Below are 11,054 nucleotides of genomic sequence, written 5' to 3'. Positions count from 1 at the left end.
TTAACATCTTACATAGTGTGGTACATTTGTTACAATTAATCAGCTGCTCTTGACACGTTATTATCAACTAAGTTCCATACTTTATATTCAGATTTCTTTAGTTTTAAACCAATGTCCTTTTTCTTTTCCCAGATTACATGTCTACTTTGGTTGTTTTTATTATCACTATCACTTTTGTTGCATAGACACTCAGCAAATGCCTCTCCCCAGCCCTTCCCTTTCCGGGTAGGAGCCATGCCTGCAGTGAAACTTGTTCTCTTGCAATCTGAGCTGCCCATTTTGCAGTCAGTGCCGCATGTTTGAAGCTTCTCTTGAGCAACAGAGAAACATGCCCCATGGTGAATGAGAGAAGTTTCTTCACTCGAGGTCAAAGGTGACACCTGCCTTATAAAAACCTCCCTGGCTCAGGGCTCCTCACCAGTGCTGCTGCCTCCACACTTCTGTGCATTGAGGGGTAAGTGTCCTTTCCTTGGCTGGGCCTTCAGGGGGCCTCTTGGCAGGCTGTTGGAAGCTACAATCCCCTGCCTGCTGGAGCTGCTCTGGGCTGACTGCATTTTGGGCCCAAGGATGCCAGCTCTTGCTGTGCTAGGAAGACCCAGTCTCAGGACTTGGGGATGGCCAAGGTGGGTGGGGTGGCTGGTATCTGTAAGGGCCCTTAAGTACCAACACTTGGGGGAAAGGGAACAGCCTGGCCACCACAGCACCCTTCCCAGGTGAGCTTGAGTGATTAACACCCTCTGGACTATAGTCCCCAGGAGACGGGGGGACATGGAACTCCGCGACAGTTAAGGCTGATTCTTTTAGACTTTAGGCGGTATTCTATGTCCTTCTCTCCCCATCCTATCTGCAAATGAGAACATTCACCGTGGATCAAACACAGAGCAGAGAGAACGCAGAGCAGACCCAGGGGTAGTCATCCCTTGTCTAAACCTTTGATACGGACAGAGAGGAGAGAGTGGAAGTGCTGTGGGGTGGGGGAGGAACTGCCCCTTAACAAGACCTCCCTTGTCTCTTTGAAGGTGAATGCGAAGTTAGGGAGATGACGAAGCTGGAAGACCACCTGGAGGGAATCATCAACATCTTCCACCAGTACTCCATTCGGCTGGGGGATTATGACACCCTCAACAAGAGTGAGCTGAAGAAGCTGATCACAAAGGAACTTCCAAATGCCCTCAAGGTATGTGATGCTCCTCTCTTGGAAAAGTTGCCCGACCCCCTGCACTGAGGGCAGTGGCAAGGCCTGAAGGATGATGGTGGGACAAGGGGTGGGTTCTTCCCAGTTTGAGCTTCCAAGGATGTCTCCCCCCACTCCCCCACCAGCTGTGGGACAGGGGCTTTGCCTCCCTCTCTGAATAACTCCCACCATCACCTTAGGCTCTGCTCCTTCCTGTCTCTGTAGAGTGGAGAGAGGCAGGGCAGGGCGGGATTGGATTGCTGAGCTACACAGCATCTTCCAGGTTAAGACTTGATTCTAGGATGGCCCAAGACAGCTGCTTCTCTCTGTCTTCTGTTTTCTCACATTGGATTCTCCCACATAGTTTTGGCTAATCAGTTGGTGTTCCCGGGCCTCCCTAAGCTGAGTTCTGAGGGATTCGAGGCCTGGATAAAGGGGAGCTCACTGTCCCTGCTTCCCCTTCTCCAAGAACACCAAAGACCAACCTGCCATTGACAAAGTATTCCAAGAGCTGGATGCTGATAAAGATGGACAGGTCACCTTTGAGGAATTCGTAGCCCTGGTGTCCAGGGTGCTGAAGACTGCCCATGCTGATATCCACAAAGAGTAGAAGCTCTGATGGGCCCTTCCCAGCAATGTCCCCAAGAAGACTTTCCCTTCTCCTCACTGAAGTTTGCCTTGCCTGAAGGAAGCGAGAGTTAATAAAAGTACCCTTGAACAGTTCATAACAGTGTCTGTGTACTTTTTTTCTTTCACAAAACTTGATCCTTCCTCACCCCTGGTGTTCTGACAGTCCCCATTTAGACCTCTGAGAACCCCTGCTCTGTTCATTTGTTCACCAATAATTTATTAAATGTCCCCTATTTGTTCATTTATTCATTTATTTAACAAATATTTACTGAGCATCTATAATAGCCAGAGACCAAAGACGTGAAGTCCCTGTCCTCTTGGGTCTTGCGTTCTACTGGGGAGGGGATAGAAAATGAACCAACAGACAAACCACTAGGTATTAGCATAGAGATATATCATATGATACACTGGTAGGTAATGATATGTGATATGAAGAAAGCTAAAGCAAGGAAATAAGGGGCAGAGGGAAGGATAGGGATACTGTAAACATGATAATTGAGGGATGTGTTTGAGCAGAAATCTAAAAGAAAGGAAGGAGAGCAGCTTGCCGTTGTCTGTGGGTCAAGAGTTCCTGCAGAGAGAGGCTGAGGACCTGAGACGGGCATGTGTCTAACCTGCTCAAAGACCAGCACAGTGGCGGATGCAGATCTGAGGTGGGGCTGGTGGGAGACCAGAGCCTTCAGGAAACAGGGAGCAGGGAGCAGGGGCTTACAGCCTGTGGGGAGGGCCTTGGACTTTGTGCCAAGTGTGCTAAGGAGCCACAGGGGGTTTTGAGCAAGAGAGTGAGATGATTGATTTCACTTATGTTTCCTGTATGGGTCATGAAACTTGGGGCTGAACTTTGAAAGGGTGTGTGAAGAAGAGTGACAGAAGTTTCCTGTATGGGCCATGAAACTTAGGGCTGAACTTTGAAAGGGTGTGAGAAGAAGAGTGACAGGAGGAGGGGGAGAGCATGAGCTCTGTCCAGCACAGGATAAGGGGAGGGAAGACTTCTTGGGCCAGACTCCCTCCCCATGCTGGTCTAGTCCAGGTTCTTTGTGAAATGTTCCCCTAGGACTAAGCTGCTCTCCTTCTGTGCTCTTCTCTCCTGCTGTGATTCTGTATCCACTAATGTGCTTATTTGTTCTATGTCCATCTCCTCAATGGATGGGTGTGTGTGAGAGTAGGCACTGGGTCTCTAGCAGCAGCACTGTGCCTGGCATGCAGTAGGTGTTTCAGAAATATCTCTTACAAGGATGAATGTATGGGAATCAATAGGCTATTGATTTGATTCCCTGTAAATGATCCAGAGGGAAACAGGAGGGAGCATGGTCTCTGAGGACAGGAATAATCTCCCTAGGGGGCAAGTGTTGGGTCACTATTCCCTGGTGAAAAGTGCATTCAGTCTGAATGGGCAGAAGTCACTGGGGACCTCCCTGCCCACCAACTCCTGTCTGGTGCTGAATCAGGTCTGGGATAGATGGGGTGTCCCTTTAGTCCAGAGGTCAAGAGGTCAATTTTGTCAAGATGTCAGAATACCTGTATGTTATGGGCTGAATGTTTGTGTGCCCTCCCAAATTCACTTGTTGAAGCCCTAACCCCCAGTGTGATGGTAATTGGAGATGGGGCCTTTGGGAGGTAATTAGATTAGGTCATGAGGGTGGGACCCTCGTGATGGGATTAGTGCCTTCATAAGAAGAAGAATAGAGAGAGATTTCTCTCTCTCTCCATGAGCACACAGCAAGTCTACAAGCCAGGAAGAGAGCCCTCCCCAGGCCCCCAACCATCGTTGGCAGCCTGATCCCAGGTGTCCAGCCTCTAGAACTGGGAGAATAAATGTCTGTTGTTTAAGCTATCCAGCCTATGGCATTCGTTCTCGCAGCCTAAGCAGGCTAGGACACCACAGTCGCAGCAGCCAGGGCACAGCCTTGGCCTCTGGCAGACGCACCAGTGGCTGCTCCCCTGCCCCCTCCTCAGCAGGAGGGACAGGCCAGGAGGGCAGAGTGTATGACGACATTTTTAAAAGGTGAGGTAACTTGCTGGAGCCCAGGTATGACTGATATGAGGAAAAGTGAGAAGAGAAGCTTTATATTGGGGCAGAGGTGGGTTTGTATTTTGGTTTATTTGGTGCAAACCTGGGGGGATATGGTGCACAGGAAGCTGGGATTCAGGACTGAGGCCAGAAAGTGATGAGTCCTGGCCACAGAAGCCCCAGGGCTGGAGGTCTGCTGGGCTGCCCAGCAGAGGAAACTACTATGTCATGAGATGTGGATCTGAGGCAAAGCTGAGGCAGGTGGGAAGTGTGGAAAGTATGCGAGGAAGCAGGAGCCTGTGGAGACCCTCTCCTGGGGATGGGGCAGGGGGAGAGGCTGAAGATGAGGGTGGAGTGGGATTGGTCAAAGATGAAGGAATTCAGGACCCAGAGAAGGCAGTCTTGGGGCCCAAGCCTGGAAGTCTTCCATCACTGAATGAGAAAGGGGGACCATTCAGGGAAAGCCCTCACTCGCTGAGTGACCTTGGGAAAAACAGTTTGCCTCTCTGGATCTCTGTCCTCATTTTTGAAGAATTCAAAGGAATTTGGTGAATTCATTTGAAGAGTTTAGACTAGGTGAACACTCAGGTGTCATCCAATTTTAATGTTCTGAGATACTTGGATGGGATGGAGAACTTTGAGTAGGATCTAGAATGAAGTTATATTTGGGCACTGAAAGGGTAGTGGCCCAAGTATGAAGATTAAAGTTATATTTCTGGATTCAGATCCTAGTTTTACCACTTACTAATTGTGAGACCTTGAGCAAGTTACTTAAAATATCTAAGCCTCAGTTGCCCCATCAATAAAATGGGAATAAAAGCAGCACCTTTCCCAGAGTTGAGGTGAGGATTAGATAACCTAGCAACACGTGTAAAGCACTTAGCACAGCATCTGATGCTGAGTAAGCACTCACTAGGTATTAGCATTAATAGTAAAATACTAATTTATATAGGAGGTTTTAGTTACAGTTGGTCAGCTATCTTCTCTCTGCTGCAGCCACAACAGGTAAAGGTTATTTTAAACCAAAGCACAGATTTAGGTTACATTTTAGGGGTAACTTGGGTAAAGTTGACCAGTATTAAACAAGTAACTAAGGGCAGTTAGGTGCTGTCTTTCTCTAAAGGCCTTTAAACGAAAGGCCAGAGCAACAAGCTGTGCCCTTGCTTAATGCATTCATGTGTATCTGTGGCCACTCTGATGTATATGGTAATGTTAGCATCTGGTAAAAACCAGCAACCAACCAACCAACCAACCAACCAACCAACCAACCAACAAACCAGCAACCAACCAACCAACCAACCAGCCACCAACCAGCCATCCAGCCAACCACCCAACCAAACAGTCATCCAGCCAGCCATCCAGCCAACCATCCATCCATCCAGCCAGTCAACTAACCAACCAACCAGCCAGCCAGCCAACCACCCACCCACCCACCCAACCAACCAACCAATAAGAACAAAAGCGAGCACATTTGCTATTGTGAAAACAATCACAGCCATGATTTTGTTTCAAAATAGCCAACTGAACCACAAATTGAACTTCAATCATATTTAGAAAAATGTTAAGGGTCCCCAAACGTGGTCAAAATCCATCTGTTGGAGAGGCACCCAAGGCTGATGAAAAGAGCCTTCAACCTGGAATAAAATGTACTAAGTTAGCCTCCCGGCTCAACTGCTTCTTGGCTCTGTGAGTTTGAGCAAATGACCTTGCTTCTCTGAGCTGGTCTCTCATCTTTAAAGTGCGATGTTTGGACCAGGTGATCTCTGGTCCCTTCGTCAAAATGCAGAGCCTGGTCCCCGGACGATGGCAGGTAGCACGAAACAAGCAAACAGATACGAGGACAGTTAGAACCACAGGACCACAGAGATTGGACATGTCCTCTCCAGTATCTCGCCATTGACCTCCTGTCCACCGCCATAAGCCCTAGTCTCCAGCCATTCCAGAACGTTCTCCAGTTTCCCCATGGACTGTCAGACTTCTTGGATTTTGCACCTGCTGTCCTACTGTTCTCTTTGTCTGAAGTGCCCTCTTTTCCCTTCATTCACAAACATTTAAAAAGTGTCTGGGGCTTCCCTGGTGGCGCAGTGGTTGAGAGTCCGCCTGCCAATGCAGGGGATGTGGGTTCGTGCCCTGGTCCGGGAAGATCCCACATGCTGCGGAGTGGGCCCGTGAGCCATGGCCGCTGAGCCTGCGCGTCCGGAGCCTGTGCTCCGCAATGGGAGAGGCCACAACAGTGAGAGGCCCGCATACCGAAAAAAAAAAAAAAAAAGTGTCTGATACCCTGTTGTAGTTACCAAGCTACCGGGCCCTTCTTTGGCTCTGGAACTCCTGGTCACCCACCAAGGCCCAATCAAAATGGCACAACCTCCAGGGAGCTCTCCTGCTCACACCCCCTCCCATATTTCCACCTCTTATCCAGAGTGGCTTTCAACTTGGGCACTCTAGGACTTACCTTCCTGTCCTGCCGACAGGCTGCTTTGGGGATGATGAGTCTGACAGAGCCCTCTGGGCAAGAGTGTTAGTATGTGATAAGGGACCCCAAGCGCTCTCTCAGGTGCTCTGTTTGCACCCATGCCCTTTGGGAGGATGTTGCAGGCCGGTAGGCTGTTGCACATTGTGAGTCAAGCCAACTTGCATATTGGGGCTTTGGAAGTCAGGAGAAGGATCTGGATTCAATGGGATGGTTACAGGGACCCCCTGGTGCAAGAATGGCTAGGACTCTTCATATAACTTGGTCAATATAAAAGTCTTCAAAGTTAAAAGGAAGCAAAGCAGGCTGTGAAGGGCAAGGCCCTGACTTCCTATGCTTCTCTGATTTCTCTCATTACCTAACCCAGCCCCAGGCAAGCAGAACCCTCGCCCTTTCAGCATTAGCCTGAGGAATGTTTCCTTAATCCTTCCTCCCCCGCAGGCAGGCCTGCACTTGCCCAAGAAGACAGAGGAAAAGCACCTCCTCTGTGCTCCCGGGGCATCTGGTCCTTATTACCGTTGCTTTTCTTTTGGCCACAACGTAATATTGAAAATAGCTATTTAGGTGTCTGTTGCCCCCATTAGGTTGAAGGCTCCTTGAGGGCAGGGGACCTAGCAGAGTGTTTAACACAAAGACTGGGCTCAATAAATCCCTGCAACAGCCTCCAACCTGGTCCCCAACCCCTCATCCACACAACAGCCAGCATGATGGCCAAACATAATTCATGTGTCACTACCTGACGAAGACCCTCCAGACTTTCTCCAGTGCTTTTTGTCACCCAGGTCTCATTTCCATTGTCACCTCCCCAGGGAAGCCCTGTCTGGTTCCCCAGCCCAGCTAGTAGTTGTTCTAGCACGTCTTCCTCTTGCAGTGGAGCTCATACCCACCTGGAATGATCTGTTCTTTCTTCCGCCATTTGTTTCTTGCCTGAGTCTCCCTAAGCATAAGCTCCAACCGAACAGGGACCTGCTGTGTTTTACGGGCTTGTGACAGTGTCCTGCCTACCGGGGTCCTTTAATGAATGAATAACTGATGAATGTTGGTTTAGTAGAATTGAGTTACTGTTTGCTAACTGAAGGGACCAACAGCTAAAAAGTGAGATGCTTGTGATGGAGGGTGGGGGGAACTGGCAGCAAATATGCCCCATCACAGAAGGCTTTGGAGACCTTGCTGTGGAGAGGACATGCTCCCGCTTCTCTTTTCCAGGCTCAATGCTCTCAAGCCTTCAACTGTTTCCCTTTGTGATTTTCTCCTTTCATTGTTAATGGGCATCTTGAAAGCTGAGCATCTTTTGTTTTGGAGGCATCATCCCTGGTGAGATGTGACCCTGAGTTACATCTCAAAGGCATTCCTCTCCCTGGCAGCACCCAAGCACCTTGGGACTGCACCTCAGCCCTGAGACCAGGAGGGCAGAAAGCAGCAAGTGAGGGAGAGACTCAGAGAGAATGTAGGAAGGGAAGATAGAGAAAGAGAGGGACAAACCAAGAGGGAGAGGGAGAAGAGAGGAGGGGGATGGACGGAAGTGAGCTGGGTTGCCCCGTGCCCCAAGCCGGAATCCTGCCACCTTGATGCACCCGTCCGGGGATCATCCTCCTCTTCACCCCTCGCCTCAGGTCTTGGCAACAGTCCCCCTCTCACTGTACAATCTCACCATACATGTGACAATTCTGGGTACATGGGCAAAAGTGGGAGAGTTCGCAGAGAAAAGGGAAACCCTGGGACGCTCACAGGAGGCCAGCCGTCCCCTGGTGTCCACTTTCCCTGTCTTGTGTGTGCAGTGGGGACCTCTGAGGACAGGGGTTGGGGGTCCAGTTTGGCCAGGAGGATGACCTGAGTCTTGGGGTAGAGGAATTGTTTCAGGCCTGAGTCCCAAGAGGCAACAGGACTTGAGCAACAAATTGTTTCAGTTCTGTTGTCCCTTTGGTAATTGGAGTGTCAAAATCTATGACACTGGGCTTTCTAAACCATGTTTTCAGTAATTCCTGGGAGGGGGCAGGGTGTAGAGGTTGGATTCTGGAGTGTACTTCACAGAAGGGCTTGTGTCAGGCTTGCGTAAGATTGCCTCAGCCGGCTGGTGAAAGCTGAGGCATTTCTTTCTGGCAAGGTCTTGGGAAACAGCACACAATTCTCTTCTTCCTCTAGGGGTTGTGGGGCATGCCTGCCTTGCTGACTTGGGGCCTGGGTAGTTTGAGACCCTGGCTGAAGGCATCATCTTCTCTGAGAAGTACCACCTCGGGCTCTCCTAGCCTCACCTGGACTATCGCAGCAGCCTCCTAACCTGTCTCATTTCCACCCCAAATCATCCCACACACCACAGACAGACTTTTCTAAAATACAAGTATGATTATATCATTTCCCTCCCCAAACCTCCACTGCTTCTGCCCTCCGTTCTCCGGATGAAATTGTAGCTCTGTGGCCTAGTGTCTGTCCCCCTCTCCTCTGCATCTCCCACCTCCCCCTTTTCCACCCCCAGGGGTCCTCATTGTTGCTCAAACCCCACATCTGACCACGTCCAGGCCTTTGCACACGTGCTCTCCTCCTCCTGAAGCATCTGCACGTTTTTCCCGGGATGCCTGTGGCCACCAGACTTAACTCATGCCCCGCAGGGAGACCGCCAGCTGAAGGACAGCCCTCCTATCGCTAAGCCTCACAGAACTTTATCCCTTTCTGGCCTTTCATTTTTTTATATCGGAATCATTTGAGGAGCTGTCTTGTCTGCCCTGCAGTCCTGGGAGTTCCTTAATGACAGAATGAAGCCATATTTATCATGGGGGCCCCTCAGAGCATTATACAGAGCCCGACATACAGCAAGTCTGGTGTTAACGTCTGATGAGTGAATGAGAAGACAAATGAGTAGATGCTATAAGAATTCATCTCTGTGGCCAGTTCTGGAAGCATTTCATACCACCGAGGCCCCAGAACATGTTCTGAGCGTTGTTAAGCCTCTGGGCAGCATCCAGCAGCTGCCACTGTACTTCTTCACCATGCCCAGAAAGGTACACAGAAGTTCAGGTTCCACTGCCAAGGAGGGCAACTCCCTCTTATAGGAACTGAGGGACAGGCATCTGACAACAGGCTTTCTCTGTTCTTTAATCACTGTTATGCTGGGGAACCCCCAAAGCTTTTGTTCCTTGAAAGGACTCATTAATCCTAGAGGTAGTCAGCAATTTTCACTTGGAGTGGGAATCTTAACCTTCACCATGACACTCTTATTCTTTACCTGAGGGAAGAATCCAGCTCTTCTCTACTCAATAAAACCAGTCTTTTTGGGGGTGAAGGGGACTAATGGGATGGAAGGGCTAAGTCACCTCGATCAGCTCTTTTTTAAGAAAATCCTACAGGGCTTTGTGAAAGTGGATTGCTGTAGACCTTCCCGCGGGGCCTAGAACAGCCTCCTCCTCTCAGACCAAGCTAGCAGAGAGATAGGCAAAAGGGGGAACACTTGGGTGTCCCCTGCCATCCTGATGCCCAGTGGCTCCACCATCTCCTGGCCTCCAGATCGCCAGACCAAGGGCACAGCCTTCATGCCCAAAGTAGTCCCCACCTTACCCTCTCCTCATGCAAGCTCCAGCTTCACCCTCCAGCTCCACAGGGTCCTAGGACCACCCTACCTTCCCTTGCCCATTTGAAATGCTCACTGAGAGCTTTTTCCACGTTGGTACCTGGGGACATGGGACAAATCAGCCATTGTCCCTGCATCCAGGGCCACTGCCAGATTTGCAGATAAGGGGTTACAGTTCCCTATTGCAAGTGCAAAGGTAGACGTACCGGAGAGTTCTACGGGCCTGGAGGAGGAAGCCCCCATGGGCTTGAGGAAGGTGGGTGGTCAGGGGAATCTTCATGGAGGTGGTGACATAGGTTCTAGGCCTTCATGGGCCCTAAGGGACTCACTAGAGATCTCAGGGTGGGGAGAGCATTCCTGGTACAACTGTGTAGAGGCTGTAGAAAGCCTGGATGTGATTTTGAAGAAGTGGATGGGTAGCTGCGTGCGTGGAGGAGGTTAGATTTATTCTGCATCCCCAGTGGTGTGGGAGGAAACCAGGGTTAATGCTTGGCAGGCGTGAGGAGACAGATTTTGGCTCCGTGTAATGAAGGACTTTCTAAGTGTCAGCACCAAAGGAGGATGCTCCCTTACCTGGAGGAGTTCAGGCAGAGCTGGGCCAAGCGCATGGCAGGGATGCTGGGGAGAATCACTCAAGCATGAGGGTGAGGCAGGTTGGGTTAAACAAATAATGTTCAAACTTTTTTCAAGACAAATCGCTTTATTCAAATGGAAGCTTCTAGTGTGCAGCAGATGAAGGCAGAATTGGTAAGACTGAATAAAGCTGAGGAGGGGGCTCCAGAGTCCCATCCCCTTGCTGCCCTTACCTTCCCGTTTGAGATGCCATGATGACATCCAGAACCTTCTGGATTTTTTTTTTTTTTTTTGCCGTACGCGGGCCTCTCACTGTTGTGGCCTCTCCCGTTGCGGAGCACAGGCTCCGGATGCGCAGGCTCAGCGGCCATGGCTCACGGGCCCAGCCGCTCCCCGGCATGTGGGATCTTCCCGGACCGGGGCACGAACCCGTGTCCCCTGCATTGGCAGGCGGACTCTCAACCACTGCGCCACCAGGGAAGCCCTGGATTTTTTAAAATACATTTTTATTGGAGTATAATTGCTTCACAGTACCATGTTAGTTTCTGTTGCACAATAAAGTGAATCAGCCATATGCATACACGTGTCCCCATATTCCGTCCCTCTTGAGTCTCCCTCCCATCCTCCCTATCCC

General features: G+C 50.2%; 1 protein-coding gene across 1 annotated transcript; it reads left to right on the top strand.

Annotated features, from left to right (window-relative positions):
* The first annotated feature begins 411 nt into the window (after positions 1 to 411).
* Positions 412 to 1,902, top strand: S100A12 (S100 calcium binding protein A12). Its single transcript, XM_079926684.1, has 3 exons — positions 412 to 454; positions 1,020 to 1,177; positions 1,644 to 1,902. Exons 2-3 carry the CDS (start codon positions 1,040 to 1,042, stop codon positions 1,782 to 1,784), a joined length of 279 nt encoding a protein of 92 aa, XP_079782810.1. The 5' UTR covers positions 412 to 454; positions 1,020 to 1,039; the 3' UTR covers positions 1,785 to 1,902.
* Positions 1,903 to 11,054: the final 9,152 nt, after the last annotated feature.

This window comes from Stenella coeruleoalba (assembly GCF_951394435.1).
Source record: "Stenella coeruleoalba genome assembly, chromosome: 1".
NCBI classification, from domain to species: Eukaryota; Metazoa; Chordata; class Mammalia; order Artiodactyla; family Delphinidae; genus Stenella; species Stenella coeruleoalba.
The sequence above is the reverse complement of the archived record's forward strand: the minus strand, read 5'-3'. Positions and strand labels throughout refer to the sequence as shown.

What these genes read in the sequence shown, in the direction of transcription:
- S100A12 (XM_079926684.1), top strand. Translation starts at nt 1,040, where the DNA reads ATGACGAAGCTGGAAGACCACCTGGAGGGAATCATCAACATCTTCCAC. An exon ending in AACTTCCAAATGCCCTCAAG is followed by an intron (nt 1,178 to 1,643) that starts GTATGTGATGCT and finishes CCCTTCTCCAAG; the next exon opens with AACACCAAAGACCAACCTGC.